Source organism: Manduca sexta, chromosome 15 (assembly GCF_014839805.1).
Source record: "Manduca sexta isolate Smith_Timp_Sample1 chromosome 15, JHU_Msex_v1.0, whole genome shotgun sequence".
Classification (NCBI taxonomy): domain Eukaryota; kingdom Metazoa; phylum Arthropoda; class Insecta; order Lepidoptera; family Sphingidae; genus Manduca; species Manduca sexta.
The window spans coordinates 5,408,725-5,428,052 of record NC_051129.1 but is presented as its reverse complement, the minus strand read 5'-3'; the positions used below and the strand labels follow the sequence as shown (position 1 = coordinate 5,428,052).

General features: G+C 35.7%; 3 protein-coding genes across 10 annotated transcripts in view; 2 read left to right on the top strand and 1 right to left on the bottom strand.

The window, feature by feature from the left end:
• Positions 1–9,483, top strand: part of LOC115440036 (breast cancer anti-estrogen resistance protein 1) — a 53,677-nt gene extending 44,194 nt beyond the window's left edge. For 3 of the 4 annotated variants that reach the window (XM_030164169.2, XM_030164171.2, XM_030164170.2), the window contains 8 exons: positions 3,294–3,434; positions 4,601–4,741; positions 5,065–5,376; positions 5,958–6,144; positions 6,484–6,724; positions 7,133–7,301; positions 7,400–7,623; positions 7,759–9,483. In XM_030164169.2, the coding sequence (XP_030020029.1) occupies positions 3,294–3,434; positions 4,601–4,741; positions 5,065–5,376; positions 5,958–6,144; positions 6,484–6,724; positions 7,133–7,301; positions 7,400–7,623; positions 7,759–8,095 (1,752 nt within the window). In that variant the 3' untranslated portion in view covers positions 8,096–9,483. Of the gene's footprint in view, positions 1–1,484; positions 1,647–3,293; positions 3,435–4,600; positions 4,742–5,064; positions 5,377–5,957; positions 6,145–6,483; positions 6,725–7,132; positions 7,302–7,399; positions 7,624–7,758 lie in introns of those variants that run through there. The other variant, XM_030164168.2, reaches the window with a different exon arrangement.
• LOC115440037 (eukaryotic translation initiation factor 3 subunit C) lies at positions 9,472–12,856 on the bottom strand. 2 transcript variants are annotated; one of them, XM_030164172.2, is made up of 9 exons: positions 12,540–12,856; positions 12,099–12,466; positions 11,751–11,822; positions 11,626–11,659; positions 11,239–11,377; positions 10,843–11,004; positions 10,531–10,687; positions 10,175–10,254; positions 9,472–9,883 (listed from the first exon to the last, which is right to left on the bottom strand). In XM_030164172.2, exons 1-9 carry the CDS (start codon positions 12,584–12,586, stop codon positions 9,704–9,706), a joined length of 1,239 nt encoding a protein of 412 aa, XP_030020032.1. In that variant the 5' UTR covers positions 12,587–12,856; the 3' UTR covers positions 9,472–9,703. The 2 variants fall into 2 exon arrangements, with proteins under 2 accessions (XP_030020032.1, XP_030020033.1); XM_030164173.2 differs by having other exon boundaries at positions 11,751–11,819.
• A 3,083-nt stretch (positions 12,857–15,939) lies between these two features.
• Positions 15,940–18,149, top strand: LOC115440030 (N-alpha-acetyltransferase 10). 4 transcript variants are annotated; one of them, XM_030164158.2, is made up of 5 exons: positions 15,940–16,131; positions 16,577–16,721; positions 17,046–17,210; positions 17,407–17,555; positions 17,878–18,135. In XM_030164158.2, exons 3-5 carry the CDS (start codon positions 17,051–17,053, stop codon positions 18,109–18,111), a joined length of 543 nt encoding a protein of 180 aa, XP_030020018.1. In that variant the 5' UTR covers positions 15,940–16,131; positions 16,577–16,721; positions 17,046–17,050; the 3' UTR covers positions 18,112–18,135. The 4 variants fall into 4 exon arrangements, with proteins under 4 accessions (XP_030020018.1, XP_030020014.1, XP_030020019.1 ...); XM_030164154.2 differs by having other exon boundaries at positions 15,941–16,131; positions 17,029–17,210; positions 17,878–18,149; XM_030164159.2 differs by having other exon boundaries at positions 16,035–16,465.
• Positions 18,150–19,328: the final 1,179 nt, after the last annotated feature.

Genomic DNA, 19,328 nt, shown 5'->3' with positions numbered 1-19,328 from the left:
ACTACCTACTACCTGGACCACGTTAACCTCAACAAGGAAAATAAATATGATGATCCCGGCTTTAGAGGTTTCATGAATTTAATTTAAGGTCAGCCAATGACCTCACCGTGGCTTACCTACAGGCTACGAGGCGTCTTGGCACACAATGTCGGCCAGCAATTCCGCGAACATCGGCGCCATGAATCATTTGAGACGTATCCGGCACAGAATCTCGTAATCTGATCGATCAATGAAAAATTCAATTTAATTAAAAGTCAGTGAAAGTATTCGGTAATCGTTTATCGCGCGTTTTTAAAGGCCTTTTGTCTAAACTTTTTACGTTCCAATTTCCAAGTTCTCTCCGAGTAGGTAGTCATTATCGAAAGCTCAATTTTTCCTGAACTGATAAGTATTACCGTTGTAATAAAAAAAAATATTTTTATTGTATAATTTTCAGTATTTTTTCTAATTATTTATGGAAGACTAGAATACACAAAATATTTTGTAAAAAAGAGTATAGTTAAAATTTATATCTCGTTAAATTTTAACAAATAATCGAATAGGCAGAATAACAATGATATTTTATTGACCACGAAAATGTAACCGAAAATGACAGTTTTCTTCATTTCCCCGGCAGTAAAACCCGTGTTGAGGAAAAACCGCATTTGTTCACGTTTTGTTAAAAAGAATCTATTTATTTTTACTGTTGTATCATCATCGTAGTTAGAATTTATTTTTGTATTGTATAAATTGAAACACGTATACGCCTTTTGAGTCAGTTCATATATTTTGTTATAAGAGCCTATAATGTGTTATTTATGGAGTATATATAGGTACATTTTACACGTTTTCTGATATATAATTTACGTAAAGTAAAGTACTGAGTAGGATTGTCAGGTTGGGTTATTTTATGTGAGGTTTTTGTTGTTATACCTGATTTACTCAGTACTGTATAGCATGAACTTACACGTAGGTCTTGTCCTTTTATAGACGGGAATATCGGTAGCAAGTTTCTCATAACCTTGCAACTCTACATTTAGGGATTCCAATGTGACCAAATATTATACTTAGTAGCTTTCAGCAACTTAGCTAAAGTTGATAGATCAGTTGTCTGTATTGACAAATTTTTCTTATGAACATTTGATTCTGCCATGTTTAAATGGCCTTGATTAATTTAATAAACTTCTCCACCTACATAATTTTCTTAAATTGCGTATGAAAATAATTTATTTTTATATGTCAATTTCTATGAAATTTACGTTAATAAATGTATTTACAGAAATATCCCAAAATAAGTTTACTGACTCACTAAAGTACTAAGGGTTTTGAAGATATAATATGTATTGATACCGATGTCGTTTGGGCGCATCTCACGACAATGACGTCGTCTCTGAGTCATCAATCGTCTTACTGCACGACCGGTTCTAATAATTTCAATACAACATAAACTTTATATTTAACTTGTTTTGAATGAATATTATTCCGATCAGTTTCTCAGTTCGAATACAGTAATTGCGGTGAGCGCATGTGCACTTAAAATTTTATAATAATTTGTAAACAGTGTCGTATGTTTACAAATACGAGTTTATAAATTAGATTAATACATTGCAATGTGTACCTGCAAAGAACTTCACAAAAGTAGCGTGAGGATAATCACCGGATTACGGGTATTTTTTTTTTATTATTAAGTAATTGTAATTTGAATTTATTTTTAGTTTCCATTTCCGTACCTAATAAAAATTTGTGCTATATTATAAAAATGTTCAATGTGATAAATGGTCGGAAATTAATGTTTCGATTACCAATTTAATGGAACAATCTAGATGCAGCAAAAGGTCAAGGCAAATATTGGTATTAATGTTCTAGGAATTAATAAAAGGATATTTTTATCATACGCACACAGTGATTCAACTCTTAATACATTAGGATGAGACACTGTATTGTTAAAAAAATATATATTATATTGTATAAAAATTTTCCCCCTCAATGGCTTTGTCCTTTGGGATAATACGGCCCACGTTAAATTAGACACATACACGTTAATTGAATATTACGATGCCGATGCCCAACGAGAAGTTGAAATATCTAGAACAAAAGACATTATTTCTAATATGTTACATGACGTTATCAATCACCATAGAACAATGACATGATAGTGATTGCTCGCAATTAGACATAACAGAAACAAATAGGCCTTAATGAATATCTTGCGTGTACAAGTCAGTAACAATTGTGATTACATCGATCGGAAACATGTCCTGCCTCAACAAGCGGGGTTCGCGCGCAGCGTTGCACAATGCAATCTGTCATTATCGGCCAAATTTGGGACGCGCCTGTTCCGCTGCAGCTGCGTTCGTACCCAGGACCGGATTCGCCATCTAGTGTAGACGATTTTCTGTAATTTTAGAGAAGTAATATGCTGTACTATGTTCTTATATAAAATTGGCAAATTCTTTTCGTTTATTTTTTTTATCTGCGTAAAAATGTCTTTCCTTGAACACCGATTGTTATTAGTCTTGTTGTGGCGATTTTTTATGTCGTTTTTGATGCTAGATACTAAAAAACATGTAGGTATAAACAGATTTTGGGCATTTTCCAATCAATTGAATAGCCTGAGTACTATGTGACGTGTGTTAGTATAACATTTTATTAAAAATCGCGGTTAGTCAACCGAACCTTCTGAATACGGGCCTGTTGCTGCAGTCTGTAACATATGCGCTAAATTGCAAGGGATCTAGGGTGTAGAATGCTAATAGGAAAGACGTGTGCACAGATGTCTAAAAATCCTTTGTATTTATTTCATTGAACGTTTTCAAAGCGTTAATGAATAGAAAAAAGTACTGAATTGAGATCATATTACTTTTCAGTGGTATTTATAATTAGAATGCAGTGAGCGCATTCGGTATAAATAGCTTCGTATTATGCGACAAAACTATTTAAAGACATGAATCGAATAAGTAAACAGTGCTAACTTGAATTGTTATGTTATTAAAGGAAGATGAACGGCGATGACGCAAGGGAACTCTCGTATGATAGGAACGAGATTTATGTGCATGATTTGTGTGTGACAAGGCGATAAATTCGTCGCCTTATGTGTCTACAATAAATATAGATACAGACGCGCAGTCAACTGCAGAAATTATTAAGTAATTTGCTACTTATAGTTATATAGCTATACCTAGTTGCTCTCTAGAATCTGCTGTCTATATCTGTGTCTTTTCTACATTGTTGTTAAATCTCTTTACAACTTTGATTAAAGAATCTATCTATGTAAATTTGTCTCTAACCTTCTGAAAAATAAATATTTGTTGCAGTGTATGGCGCGAGCGTTGTACGACAACATAGCGGAGTCGCCGGACGAGCTCGCGTTCCGGCGCGGCGACCTGCTCACCGTGCTGGAGCAGAACACGGGCGGCAGCGAGGGCTGGTGGCTCTGTTCGCTGAGAGGACGCCAGGTAACCACACTGCACCATTAATTGTCGTCCTGTCATGGTGATCCGACTTCGAGTTCATTTGGAGTTGTATTGTATTAAACGTCGCAAAGATAATACGTTCATAATGACTAGAATAACGTACTTATCTACTATCAGAGTATACGAAACATATTATATTATCGTTTAGGCATTTAGGTACTGTTTATTAAACTTGGTAATTTTCCTGCCGGGAATAGACCACACCTACATTGGTTAACAGCCGTAATCGCACGATATGCGTGTTATTACTAAGCAACAGAACCCTAAGCATAATTGTCAACCATAATTCTGAATATTATGGCTGTCGTTCAGTACGCGCGCATCGTCAGTAACATTGTTACTGCTCATAAATTTGTTTTTATTCCCTCGGCGTAATTAGGTAATTTTTTAGAGCTGCTGTAACTTTGAATAACTGATAACGAACATTTACCGCCTCAAAAATTATGATCAAAGAATTTATAATTAAACGCATTAATCGCGTTGGTGTAATAACAAACTTTATTTTTGCATGACTAATAGTTTTACCTTTAATTTAACGCACAAAAATAAGTGTTAGTTTGTGTATTATTTTGACCTTTTGGCATATCAAAAACAAATAAGTAACAGGAAACATCAATGAGCGAGTAACATCGGGAGTAGTTTTATCAATGACGTAAGCTCCGTGACGCATGCACTTTAATCCCATTCAGCTCTCCTCACGTACGCGGATGAATAACGGAATAATTATAACACCCGATTGTGAACCGTGATGTAAGAACTTCCTAGATCCTCACCGTGTTGTCGATGCCTGCCTAACATTTAGCGGAAAATCTGCATACAGTTTACATTTACAGATTTAATGATAAGCAAAACTTACACACACACTTCACGCATTTATCTTCGAAGGGGTGTATAGAGGCGCATCCACATAAATACAAGGCAAACAAAACTTATCCTATACTATCCTAGCTATTATATAATGGTAGGCACAACTCAAATTTCCTTTCAAATAATAATTTCAAGATAATGTATAGTACGCGGTATTAAATTATATCTTCTAATCTACATAAAGGGACGTAGGTACTTTCCCTAAGTAATACTACATTAAGCTAATTTAAATTAATAGATGTTCATAGGTATAGACGTTCATGAATAAACATTATTTTCAGGGGATATGCCCTGGCAACAGGCTGAGGATAGTGGCCGGTGTGTTCGATGCTAGTGGAGCGATGCAGAGGCGGCGCACGAGGACCCCAGCCCCCGTCGCACATCAGCCCCTGCCGACACAATTGTCACCAGCCTTCACCAAGGTAAACGCTGTTTGTTTTCCTTATACATTTACTGCCCGCTGTTGTTTCATTCTTTCCGAGAGAAATCGAAGGTTGCCATTGTTTCCTCAACGTCGTACTGGAATATAGTCTACGTAATTGTTTATTGTCTGCGTCTCACGGTCAGGGTGAATATGAGGAGACATTATTATAAATTTTAACATTACCTTTATGTAATAAATGTATATATTTTTCGTAGTAATGCATGCCCTAACGTGGTTCTACCACGTATAAAATACATTATGTCCTGAGAGTGGGAACATTTTTGTTTTACAGCACATTAAATGATCCATTGTAAATTCCAGATTGAAGAATGTTCACACTATGACGTGCCGCGGGCGCCGATGCCAGTGCAGCGCATCGCCACCTACGACTACCCTCGGCCGCTGGGCGACTGGTATGACGCTCCCCGCGCGCCGCGGCCTGCAAGCGCGGACTCTGCGTGCAGCGGCACTGGCTCCCTCGCCTCTGCCACATCCAGTGCCTCTGCGAACTCCGCCAACTCAGGGAGCTCGGCGCACTCCGCAGCCTCAGCTGCTAGCACGTATGACGTGCCGCGGTCGCGCGCTCTACCACTCCCTTGTGACGCGGCGTTGGAAGCCTTGGAGAGACTACAGGTAAGGAGGAGAATTAATGTGGTCTGTTAATGTAGGGAGTATCATATCATTTCTCTTTTTGGTTTAATATCCAGGCCAGTTTTCCGCGGAATTGCAATTTGGGGCCGATATTACTTACAAGCTAAAACTCTATTATTATGGAGCATCTCGGCGAGACCTAAGTTGTACTTCGTCCTACACTTTCAAGGAAATAGACGTGGGCTTATAAATAAATAATTATGCGGTTACATGAATTATAACTTTAATTAAGTCAATTAAAAGTGATTTCTTGTAAAAGTAATGATTACCTGGAAAATTATGGATATAATATAGTAGGTAATAAATAATATTGTAGGTCGTTCGTAATTGTTCGTCTGGCCATTGAACCCCGTTTATACTCAGCGCTTTATACAATGTTTTATGTTTAGTGAAAATGTTGTTAGACGTTTAGATGAAATCGTTAGGATTTTTAAACTTTTAATACCAATATTTTATCGACGAACTCGAAGCACTTTAGGTTGAAAGTGAAACTATTAATTATCTCACCGGCCCTATCACGAAAAACCTATTTGACTGGGTGACTAACAGGTGATTATTCGCAGGAAGAGGCGTCGGCGGCGGTGAGCCGGTTGTTGTCGTATGTGGCGCCGGGGTGGCGGCGGCGCGGCGCGCTGCGCTCGCGCGTGCTGGACGTGCGCGTGGCGAGCGCCCGGCTGCGCGCCGCGCTGCACGACCTCGCCGTCTTCGCAGATGCCACGCTCGCCAATGCACACGATGCTCACGATAAAGGTACGCTTTTTCGGCCTTTACGTTACTATTATGATACACGTAATGGGTAGTTGAATCGATTACATTGAGAATCAACAAGAAAAATTATTTACTCGTCCGAGAACCCCATTTATATCTTTTAGTAAGCGGAGTTTTAATAATAATAGAGATGCACGACATCTGCCTAACATCACTTAGGTATATAGTAAGTAATGCAGTGGTGCTAGAGAAATGTTGAGATCGAATGTTTGTTACATCCTGTTCAAATTACAGTACCTACCTACTTAATTTTTAAAATCTTCAATAGTCATAAATTATTACTAAGAGATAGTTTTATAATTTGATGTAAATTTGACACAGGCATCGCAGTAAAACTACGGCCGTTAGTGAAAGCGTTGAAAGATGCGGAACGAATAACTCACGAGGCGACGAGCGCGCTGGACGCCGGAGACTGGGCGCCCGAGCGGCTCGAGAGAGACCGCGAGCCGACGGACGGCACGCAGGATGCGTTGGACCAGCTCGTGTCCTGCGCCCGCTCCCTCACCGAGGATGTGCGGAGAGCCGCCTCCTTCATCAACGGGAACGCTTCCTTGTTATTCAGGTTGGTAATAACTTCCTTGTATCAACAAGCATAGATAGAAGAACAAATGAAGAATAGCTTTATACCCACGCCCGTTTTCTTAACTTGATTATGTCATAAAACCACCTCTGATTGTTATATACTCAATATAGGATGATTGGTTTCTATTTTATATTTATTATGTACTTGTATGACGATACCTATTAATCACACATAGGGAAGGAAAATTAATCAAAATTTAAACAATAGTACGGTTTTTACATAATATATTTTAAATTAAATACCTAATATCGTATTTCATTTATTTATTCTTCTATAAAAAGAAAATGTGGTAGTCAAGGTAAAGGGAATCTAATACATAAATCCATCGACTACCCGCTCTACTTCGTATCCATGCTTTTTTAGCCTAGCATCTTTTTGTTTATACAGACGATCACCGGCTGCTCCCGAGCACGAGTGGACGGAAGAGTATGATTATGTGCGGCTAGAGACGCGTGCGGCGGTCGGTCGGCGAAACGCGGAGATACGCGCCGCACTGCCCGACAAACTGCAGGCTTCTTTCGACACTTTAGTGAGAGACGCTGACCACGCTGGCGAGGTATGTTATCTCTTTCAAACGTGTCTTTAAGCAATATTTTTAATAAATTAACTACGAAATTATGTTATAATCAATGTTGTAATTAATTTCCATATTAGGTGAGCGCAGTAGCGGCGGCAACACGCTTCCCCCCTGATGACCGACAGTTAGCCGCGTTCTACGCAGCACAGACGGCCACGTACGGCGCGCACCTCGCCACCGCCGTCGAGGCGTTCCTCCGCACAATAGAGATGGGCCAGCCGCCAGACATCTTCCTCGCGCACGGGAAGTTCGTCGTGCTCAGCGCGCACAGGATAGTCCACGTCGGCGACATAGTTCACAGGTAAGAATATTATCATTTCATTTTCGAGATGTTATAGGACACGCACCTTACGTTTATTTGGGTATATAAGGGATAAGAACCATACATTGATCACGTTTATTTTATTTTCTCAAATATGTATATTTGTTTTATTAGGAGCGCCCAACACTCCGGTCTCAAGGCGAAAGCTCTACGATGCTCGGACGCACTATCGGACGCGCTGGCGGCGACAGTCGCTAAGACGAAGGCGGCAGCGCAACAATTTCCGTGCGCTAGTGCGGTTGCGGAAATGGCAGAAGCGGCGCGCACGCTGGCAGCGCGAGCACAGGAGCTGCGGCGCGCGTTGCTCCGTGCGGCCGATCCACAGCCCGCCGCCGACACGCCCGCCACCGCGGTGCCGCCGTCGGCGCCGGCCACGCCGCTCACGCCCTTGACGCCGCTCACCCCGCACACCAACCCCGGCACGCCGTCACTGGCCGCGCTGCAGATATAGAGCCGCCGCGGGGGCTGCACGGCACAGGACCGGCCGCTGTCGTCGGCGAGAGGCGACCAGGCGCCAGGAACTCCTGCCCGGAGACGAGCGCGGGACAGACGCAACCGAAACTGTGACAGTACCAAAGACAGCTATCGACGTAGGACTTCCGACGATTATAGACTGCCGTCGGAGACGTTTGAAGCCGGAGCTTGTGTTTAATATTTAGATGTACTGATGTCAAACGAAGGCTGCTCTCGGGAGGTTTTATTTGCGAACGGAATTCGCGACCGATTAGCAAAGCGAGTTTTAAATTGCTGGATGCTCATTTTGCCGTAGTGAGTTGAGTTGTCCGTCCAGTTTTATACAATTTTGCAACAATGTCGTAATTTTGTAGAGTGTGTGTGAATTTTAGTATGCGGCATTATTTTGTCGTAGGGAAATAGTATTTCCAACATTATTACCCAACGAATGTGACGATAGTGAACTTATTGATTTTTGTCGAGTTCTAGACGAAGAGTCTTCCTTACTTTGATGGCCTAGATTTCATTTTTAACTGATATATGTTATAGTTCTATTACTAATGAGTTTTTATCAGCCTCTTTTCATCCACTTTATCAATTGCGTATTTCTTCCATTAAATGTTGACTAAAGCTCTTTTCACCTCATAATATGACAAGCTTAAAATTTGCAAGTCGCTTATTTATCGATCACCCCATAATGTACCTGTACGTACGTCATTTATAATTAAGAACTCGACGAATCATTTAATATATAAATTAAAATTTTTGTAACTTTCATACTTAGACATAATACTTATTCACAAAATGAGGGTTGATACATAAATACCGAAGTTGTAAATTGGGAATGTTCCTTACAATGGACTGAGTTGAACATTATTACTAGCCCTGAATCCTTAGAGAAAATAGGTACCTTTTATATTTAAAAAATACCAGAGAAGAACTCAACGATTAGGTGCTCAATACCGCGACATTAAGGGGATTGTCCCTGCAGTGTCTTATTCCGGCTTGTCGTTACTTAACCTTACAGTACATAGTTATATTGTATGTATGTTTTGTACTTTATACATATGAAGTTATAGACCCGAGAGCCAGACACTTTGTAACTCTCCTCACACAACGCACAAACGTAAGACTCTACCTCGACAGTCGGTTGGATACAAGGGTTGCTGGCTCCCGGTCTATCGGTAGATAGACGTAGTATATATCAATGTAAAAAGCATGTTGTATATTAGCGATGCGATGTATAATATATTTCATGGACTTCTTATTTTAGCTAGGTATAGATGAAATTGTACAAATGCATATTAAGAATAATTTTATTGATGAATTATAATTTAATCATCTTGTAAAACGCGATCAAGTAAAATATACAAATTTTCGTATCTATTTTATTGTGTCTTATTTCACCTTTTATTGCACGTTCATAATTTTGTATTACGTTTTTGAAACCACGGCCGTATAAAATTACGTCATGATCAAAAAAAAATCTCAAAACGACCCCCGGCCGAATTAATTCTTGATATGGAAAATCACTTTGTTGAAATCACTTATGAATAATCTTTTCCACAATTAAATCATGAATCCCGGCATGATCCGCGCGGTAGCGTCAGGTGCAGTGCGCGAGGCAGTGGTGCGCGCGCGCCTCGTCGGGCGTGAAGGCGAGCGCGGGGTGCGCGGGCGACAGCTTGTCGGCGGCCGCCACCGCCTCCAGCCGCGCTGCTCTGAGTCTTAATGCGTTTTCCAGACTCTGCGCCTGTATTGCTTCTTCTATTCTTTTTCTTTCTAACTGGAATCAGAATTAGATCATGAGTCATATTCGAAACGACGTAGAGGCCAAATTGCATATTATAAATCAATGATTATAATTGAAAAATTTGAAGCTAGCGGATTTGTATAACACTCTGACACTTATTTCTGGGTAAAAGCCACAGTGTGGTGCTGTAAGTCCTTGGTTAAAATAAGCAATTTAAATCTGTTCATTAAGTTTATGAGCAGACTGGGTTTTTAACTGCTTACAATTGTACTAGCACGATGTTTTTTTCGTATTTTAGTTATTATAAATGTGACAAAAAAATACCTTGGCAGTTTCCATTTGATAGTGGAGCAAGTCCATTTTTAACCTGACGATTTCTTTATTTTCTAAAGGATTTATTAAATCTAAAAAAATAATTTCTAAATTAATACACATATTAAAAAACCATTACATAAATTTACAAAATATATAATCATTAAAAAAGTCAAACATATCTCTAGGATATTATTTTCCAAGTATACTATTGTAAAGACAGCACCGTTTCGTTTTTTTTTAATTAAACACAAATTGGACAGGTTCACCTCTGTCATCTATCACTCAGTTCATCAAATTGATATCTTAAATGTTAGACCCACGCTCATACTTATAGCTGCCTAATAATGTAAGTTGGTCAAACTCACCAATTCCCGAATCACCATTTAAGGTGGTACTCAATGGGTCTGATACTAAATTAATGGTATTACTAGATATTTCATTAATTTCATTGTGACTATCATCAATATCATTATCCAGCTCAGAATGGTCTTTGTATTCATATGGTGGTTCTGATTTGATTTTCTGAAATAATAAAACACATAACTTTCTATTTGTAGTTTGACAAACAAAGAAAATAACATTGGATAAGATTTTAAAAACAGACATACTTGGTAAGCAAGTATGTATTTAAATTCTTAGCCATATAAAAACTTTTCTTTACCAGAAGTAGCACTTACTTTATCATCATCTTCATTTAATTTATTTTGTTTTCTGTTGACATCTTTGAGATAGTTTTTAAAGCTAACAGACTTTGCCATCTTTTTCATATTACTAAACTTTGTGCGTAACATTTTTGTGGACCTTTTCTGTGGACTCAATTTATTGTAATTATTTGTTATCTAAAAACATAAATATTTACCATAAAACTTATGTATAAAGTACCAAGTATGTACAATAATAAACCAAAATAAAAAGATTGATTGAATATTATTAAAGAGCCATGTAAGGCAGACAGTTTTTTATATAATACAATTTTTAAAGATTATGTGCATTTCACACATACAAAGACTCAGAAATATATTTAGCCCATAAGCACCACAAATCTTTCATACAATTGAAATATATAATCTTACCCTAAACCATGCCCTGTTCTTTAGTTTATTAGCACCTGAGGTGTTGGCTTTGGACAACACAAATTTCTTTTCCTGTCTCACACATTGTATTAATAAATTGCATTCTTGTGGCGAGAAATTCATAGAACGATTCAAAAACCTGCAAAAAGAACATTTTGTAGGTATACCTTAAGTATTTGGAACCTATGGCAAACTAGCAAAATAAGAATAAATGAAACATGAAACTACAAATATTATATTAAATAGATCATTCTGCTAGAATTGTATGTGAACATCCATAATTTAATTAAAACAACTGATGGAGTCATTAATGACAGGATGCAGGATACCAATGTTACAATAAATCCAAGCATTTTGGACTTATAGCAAACAATTTCTAAGATTTACCTTTGATTTTCATTGTCACCATCATTATCTGAAACTGTTTTTATCTGGTTAATATGATGAAATCATATTGTGAACTACCAAATTATTAATTCTTTCATTTGATAAAATAAAATGTTGTTTATTACCATGTAAGTCTTGATCCTCTCCATCATTCCAATTATGCAAATCTTGGCTTTGTTTTTGGCTTTCCGATTCTACTGCAATCATGATATACATTTAACTATTTAGAACAATGTTTACAATTAGCTATTAAAAGGTCACTCTGTAACATACAATTTGTCAAAATATAACTTGACCTCAGTTTAGCCAGACCTCAGGGAGAAGAGTCCTCCTGAACCAATTCCCCCCACTGCAAGTAAGTAGTTTTTCAAATTGGGGCTTGTGTTGAATCTACTAGGAAAGGTAGAATCCCTAAATTCAGTCTGTTTAATTTAAGATCTAACCCAATATTATAAAAAAGAAAAGCTATATACCATTTAGTTCTTCATCTGATTCCAAACGTTTCTCTAAACTAAAATTTATATTTTCCGCTTCGCACAACATTGCCACAGTCCTACTAGTCACATCATCAAAGTCATTATTAGTCACATCCAGGAGGTTTTTAGATATCTTTTTTGCAACCTTCTTTAAATTATCCCATTTTACTTTTAGACTCTCAGCACTTCGCTTATTTTTGAAACCATTGCTATTAAAACCTTTAGTAATTTCAGCCCAAGCACATTCTTTAGCGTGACATGCTGCTGTACTGGTCGATTTATTCAATATTATACCTTTATGGTATTCAATGAGACTCAACAATGTATTTACTTCGTTTTTACTGAATGTGGGACTTCGATACCTCCTAAAAGTAATAGAAATTTATAGAATTTAAATTAAACAACGAATTATTGGACGCTGTTAAAAAAATTACTTACGCGAAGGTAGAATGAGTTGGTTTCTCTTCTTGACTATCATCATTCATTTTTTACTGTTCAAGCTGTTTTTTATTAGTTTCAGTTCAGAATTTAAACATTTATTAACGACAATCATCTATTGTTGAGTTTTTAGGTTTTGTTTAGTATTATGAAAAGATTTATATTATGTATTTTGCACACAGAACATAATAATAAAATTAGTTTAAATGTTGACATTTGACATCTCACATCATTGATATTTGACATTTTTAAACCAGTGACAGTTGTCACTTGCCAGCATTGCTTGCCACTGTGCCAGTTAGTGGTTGACTGGTGGTTGACCAGTTGACGCCGTTGACGCATTGTTGACTGCAAAGAGTAGGTATCTAGACGTCGACTGTTCATGGACAATGGTTAAAAACTTGAATGTTCGTCGACCATAGAGTAAGTAATATACTACGTAAGAAGAGGCGGCACTTAGTACATTGAATTTGAGCTCACGCACACATACGTGAGCCCAGTAGAGTTATATTTTGTACCAATATTACGCAGAAAAAATGACACGCAAGGCTGCCAACTTACTATAAATCTGCTCGTTTCTAGGGACGTTCCTTATTTAATCGATATTATCGATAATTTTGTATCGACAGCTTTATATCGATAAAAATTGCTGACCATAAATCTTACACTGGTATAAATTATGATTGAATTTAGAATATTAAAAATAAAACGTCCATAATTTTTAATAATTCCCTTTATTTAATTAGAAAATACACAATATTATCACGTGAATTTCTTATGTATAAATTGTATAATGATTAGGTCTCCTACTTAGAAATTCATAACACTCCAGTTTTCCGTTATTTATTTCCAATTTTATATGGAAATTGTCAAATTGATACCTTACAGATATGATCTTTTTCCGTCCAATCAACAATTACTATTATACAATTATTGCAAGGGCAAATTCATAGATTTCGCACGTGCCTTTTTGATTAGGTTACTAAGCATAGAATTGAAACTTTATAATCTAGAGTATTCTCTTCAACGACTACCTGAGTTTGTAAATTTGAATTAAATATACATCACTTTTATGTAATGTTTTAAATCATAATATAAATTTTCTGTTACCGGTGTGGATCAAGTGGATACTTAGCCATAAATATGTTTGACTTTGGGTACTTTTGTATGCCACAAACCTCACATTTTTATACACATTAATTCTTTTTCCCATTCTCGCACACAAAATAAATAAACTACACAAATGTAAACAGAATTAGAGTCAATATCTCGGAATAATAAGAATCACTATCTCATAACACACACTACACAAATTCCTTCAAGAAGAAATATACACGAAACGGAAAAGCTGGCTCAACTCAACATATTCGACATAAAACTTAACTTATTATTGAACATAATCGCAATTATACAATTTTTTTGCAAATAAACTTCAACAATGACAAATCTACCATCAATAATGGCGGCAAATTATCAACTATCATGGTAGCCAACATGCTTTAATTTTTTTTTTTTGGATTATTATGTTGGTACAAGATGTTACGATGAGACGTCCTTTTGTCAACCAAAACTAAACTCTATGTAACGGCATTAAGATATATAATCATTCATCATTACACAAAATGTTCTAAGTGTCCACCCCCTGTCGTCGACTATTATTATTATGGCTATCCTTAAAATAATATGCTAGATAGAACAGTTCTGTGCACGAACCGGTATTGTGGTCATACCGAGTGACAATAGATTTTCCATAAAATACTTTTCTTAATAGATGCTCGGCAACGAATACTATATACTCTTGTATTGGAGCGTGTCCACTTACCGGGGTGGGCCTACAATAATGTAATATAGAACGAAATTTGGAAACAATGAACAGCTCCGTTGAGGAATCATTTTTGTTAAGTTCTTTATTATATTTGGCTACGTTATTTTGCTAATTTTCATTAAAAACAGACCATTAGCTATCGTTCCTCGTTTTCATTTCTCGCAAATTTTGAAATGCAAACATTTATTTATTTTAATAAATGTTTGCAGTAAGTATAACCCATATAATATATGTCTATTTATTTTTCATTCAAAAGAATGTACTATACTACAAAAGAATTTCTTTTTATATAATACTAGCTTTTGCTCGCGGATTCGCCCGCGTGAAGGTGTTTTCCAGGATAAAATTCCACTGTTTGATAAAAGTCTTGCTACATATTTTCCCGGTACTTATAGGTTCAAACTAATTTTATCCCCAATCTATAATTTCAGTTCAATCAGTCGAAAATCTAAGAACATTTATACAAACTTTCATCCCCTATTTTATCCCCTTAAGGGTAGAATTTATCAAAATCCTTTCTTAGGGGATGCCTACGTCATAGTAGCTTTATGCATGTAAAGTCTTAGCCCGATCCGTCCAATGGTTTGGGCTGTTCCTTGATATATCACTGTCAGTCACCTTTGAGTTATATATTATATTAACAACTGAAGTTAGCTAAAATTGAGTTTCTCGAAGCCGACCACTATTTATGTACTATGAGATGTATTTTGAGACTATGCAATTTTGTCGCGTTCGCGATTCACTTTCACTTTTGTTGAGTTTCAGAACGCGATATTAGATCCTCCAACGCGCACGCGAATTTGAACTTTATGCAGCGGTAATAAATTACAAATTGACTCTCCATTTTATTTAGAAAACGTTTGTATGGGAAATAGAAAAATGCTGTTTTGAGGATTTTCCCGGCAATTATTCGAATTTTTCTCACCTTTTAAAACTTCCCTAGACCTCCACGAATAATTCAAGACCAAGATAAGATAAATCCGTTCAGCCGTTCTCGAGTTTTAGCGAGACTAACGAACAGCAATTCATTTTTATATATATAGATTAACAACTGAAGTTAGCTAAAATTGAGTTTCTCGAAGCCGACCACTATTTATGTACTATGAGATGTATTTTGAGACTATGCAATTTTGTCGCGTTCGCGATTCACTTTCACTTTTGTTGAGTTTCAGAACGCGATATTAGATCCTCCAACGCGCACGCGAATTTGAACTTTATGCAGCGGTAATAAATTACAAATTGACTCTCCATTTTATTTAGAAAACGTTTGTATGGGAAATAGAAAAATGCTGTTTTGAGGATTTTCCCGGCAATTATTCGAATTTTTCTCACCTTTTAAAACTTCCCTAGACCTCCACGAATAATTCAAGACCAAGATAAGATAAATCCGTTCAGCCGTTCTCGAGTTTTAGCGAGACTAACGAACAGCAATTCATTTTTATATATATAGATTTTTTTACATATAAAATAAAAAACTAAATCAAATATAAGAAACTGCCTTATTGACTCTGAATACATTATCTTGTGCAATATTTTGCATCTCAGTAGGAAGGTAGTAGGTACCTACCTCACAGACGAATAAAGAGATCTACTGATCTAATAGCAACACCAGCAATTTTTTGAACGAAATGATTTTCAACTAACCAAAAGTAAAAAAAAAATATTTAAAAAATGTTGAACGAATTGCTGTCAAAGTAGAATTTAGGGAGGTTATATTATTTTCTGATATTGTATTAATAAAAGTTATACTATTTATTTGAATAAAAAGTATGTATCATGCCCCATTTTTATCTTACGATTGATATTATTTCTTCATAATTTTCGTAATTAATTTGATCACCAAGTTATGGATACAATACATGTTGTGCCAAAATGGCGCTCAAAATTCATATTCAAGCAATAAACATTATCCTAGTAGTAAAACTGACACGTTCATTGTGATAACTTATTTGTAAAATATTGTGTTTTTCGGGTAAATTGAATGCATTCATATCGAGTTCATAACTATTAACATATGCTTAGTGAGACATGAAGGAAGTTATATTAGCAATTATAACCTTCGTATGTAGCGTATTTTTAGTTTTTGTCTTTGTGTTATTTTGTAAGTAGTCCAACTTTGATTAGTTTTAGTTACTAACTTTATTATGTGTTTTTTAATCTGTTGGAGCATGGCTCCTATGGCTGCGTGATGTTTCTTTGTTCTTTGTTCCAGGCTGGTATATTGTGTGGAAGTGTTGTTTATCGAAATTCCGTTTCGTTCGGGAGCTGCTGGGTGGTATGTCAGATACCCCCCCTGCATCTGAGGTCAGGCAGCCTAACAAAACTAGGAAAATCAGAGGAGAATAAAATTACTTCAGGTATAAAAATGATCATATTTTCATGTTATTATGCTAATAAAATTACTTACAATATATTACTGGTTTTGTTTCAGTAAATATATTATTTATGATACACATTTTAAATAATAGACAAACTGTCTTTATTAAAAGTATACATATAGATTTTTGTTTATAATATGCAATTAATTATTGTCTACATAAATTGCATTTAGCCTGGTTAAATCTTAGCATAATGGCAATAACTGTTTATAAATATATTATAGAAAAAGAGTAAGGAAAGTCATTCTATTCCTTTTTTAAAAAAAAACAATACAATGACTGGCAGGTAATAAACATCAACAGACAAGATGAACATCAGATGCGCCCGTCCAAGTGACCTGATGAATATGCAGCACTGTAACCTGTTGTGTCTGCCAGAAAACTACCAAATGAAATACTACTTTTATCATGGACTGTCATGGCCACAGCTCAGTTACGTTGCTGAAGACGAAAAGGGGCACATTGTTGGTATGCTTTTTAATTAAAATACAATTCAAATATGCAAATTATATTATGTTTCTGTATATACTACATTACCTTATATGATTATGTAAAAAAAATCTTGTATGTTAGTGAGGTTAAAAGAAAGACTTACTTGAGTAAAAACATATACAATTTAGGCAAAGTAAATTTCTATATATTAATTCATGTTAAATAATTTCAGGATATGTTTTGGCTAAGATGGAAGAGGATGGTGAAGACAACCGCCATGGGCACATAACATCTCTGGCAGTGAAGAGATCCCATCGTCGACTGGGTCTTGCACAGAAACTAATGAACCAAGCCTCACTAGCTATGGTTGAATGCTTTCAGGTTGGTGACTTAAAACTCTAGTTCATCACAGTTACAGTCTACAAATATATTCAGTTTATTTAAAGTGGACTGCCATTTATTTACATAAGAATAATTAAATTGGTGTACAAATCACAATCTATATTTCAAGTCTTATATTTACACTGATGCGAATTAAGTTTAATTTATAGTGCCTAAAAATTCTGATGACCTTCTCTATAATTGTTTACTTTTTACAGTTATTGTTATAAATCAATCTTAACGGTTAATGTGATTTCTATAAAAAAATAATGCAATCACTTTTATGAATCTCAAGTACAACATAGTCACATTTTTGTTACAGGCTAAGTATGTTTCGCTGCATGTAAGGAAAAGCAACAGAGCTGCACTTAACCTCTACACTAATTCACTGGGTTTTAAAATATTAGAAATTGAACCCAAATATTATGCTGACGGTGAAGATGCTTACTCCATGATGAGAGACTTGAGTGCATTTGCAGCTGAGACTAAAACCGACACCCAGCCATCAGAGAACATGGAAATCAAATCCGAATCTGCAATAATTTCACAATGCTAAACTATGTATATGTAAATAAAGCACTTAATTATAGTGATTTTTTTTGTTTTCTTATCCTTTCTTAAAATGAATTTACAATCATTGTAATATTGTGTAGTTATACAAAAAATTGGTATCTTCTAAAATTATTATAGCTATAATATATATTTGTAAAGTCCAGCAGTATGATTAGTCTTAAAGATATTTTTATAAAAAACAATTACAGACTTAAAGATATTTTTGAACAACAGATTTTCTTTTATAAATTATACAAAAAAGTAATTTCTTTCTGTGACAAATTATAATAATTGATAATAATGTGGACATATTGTGTATTTATATATTATGTATATTGCAATCACAAGACAATTTATATATATAGTCAAAGTTATGTTCTGTAGATATGCATATAAAAAATATATATATAATCCATACATCTCTACTAATACAAAGAGGAAAAGTTTGAGTTTGTACAGTGGTAGAGGCTAATCTCTGGAAGTACTGCACCAATTTTGAAAATAATTTCACTAATTATGCATGGGCATGACTTTTTATTGTTATAAGCTAGTTTTCATTCTGGGAAAATAATTACATGTCAGCAGATGCCATGCTGGTGGTTTGGCTGAGTCACACATCATTATTGTACATAACCAAGCTTCAATAGGGTACCGGACTCATTTTTGTTCTTTACTACTATCAAATATTTATATAATATAAATTATGTCACAGAAGGGATTATTAAAATCCAGTAAAAAGTCAACAAGTTATAAGCCTTTGAATTTCAGTGGAAGGGGTAATTAACAATAAACAGAAAAGAGACGAAATATCCAAATGTAACGTCATCGGGAATTACGACGCCTGCGAAGGAGAGATGAAGCCATATCCCTACATCGCGCCCACTTCTGCACATTACAATATTTTAAATATGAATTACTCTCTCATTTTTTAACCAATTTTTATGCAGTTTTCGCAGGAGTGTTATTAACCATTACAAATAGAATAATGTACAAAATCAAGCATAGGCCGGTCCCCCATTCATCATTACTAGGGTAGTTAGTAAAACTATCTGGATTAACTACTATTAGGATGGTGGTGAAAAAAAAAATAAAAGGCTTCCTATTGATGAAGCCATTTATTCAGGTTATCTTTGCATAGGATTTTTATAGGTATTGCAATATATGACTCCTTGCAGTAGCAAACACATTAGTAGATGCATTTGTGAAAAATAAAACCAATAC

What these genes read in the sequence shown, in the direction of transcription:
- LOC115440037 (XM_030164172.2), bottom strand. Translation starts at nt 12,586, where the DNA reads ATGAATGATGATAGTCAAGAAGAGAAACCAACTCATTCTACCTTCGC. An exon ending in GGTGACAATGAAAATCAAAG is followed by an intron (nt 11,378 to 11,625) that starts GTAAATCTTAGA and finishes TTCTTTTTGCAG; the next exon opens with GTTTTTGAATCGTTCTATGA. An exon ending in AAATGGTGATTCGGGAATTG is followed by an intron (nt 10,255 to 10,530) that starts GTGAGTTTGACC and finishes TTATTTTTTTAG; the next exon opens with ATTTAATAAATCCTTTAGAA.
- LOC115440030 (XM_030164154.2), top strand. Translation starts at nt 17,051, where the DNA reads ATGAACATCAGATGCGCCCGTCCAAGTGACCTGATGAATATGCAGCAC. An exon ending in CGAAAAGGGGCACATTGTTG is followed by an intron (nt 17,211 to 17,406) that starts GTATGCTTTTTA and finishes AAATAATTTCAG; the next exon opens with GATATGTTTTGGCTAAGATG. An exon ending in CTATGGTTGAATGCTTTCAG is followed by an intron (nt 17,556 to 17,877) that starts GTTGGTGACTTA and finishes TTTTTGTTACAG; the next exon opens with GCTAAGTATGTTTCGCTGCA.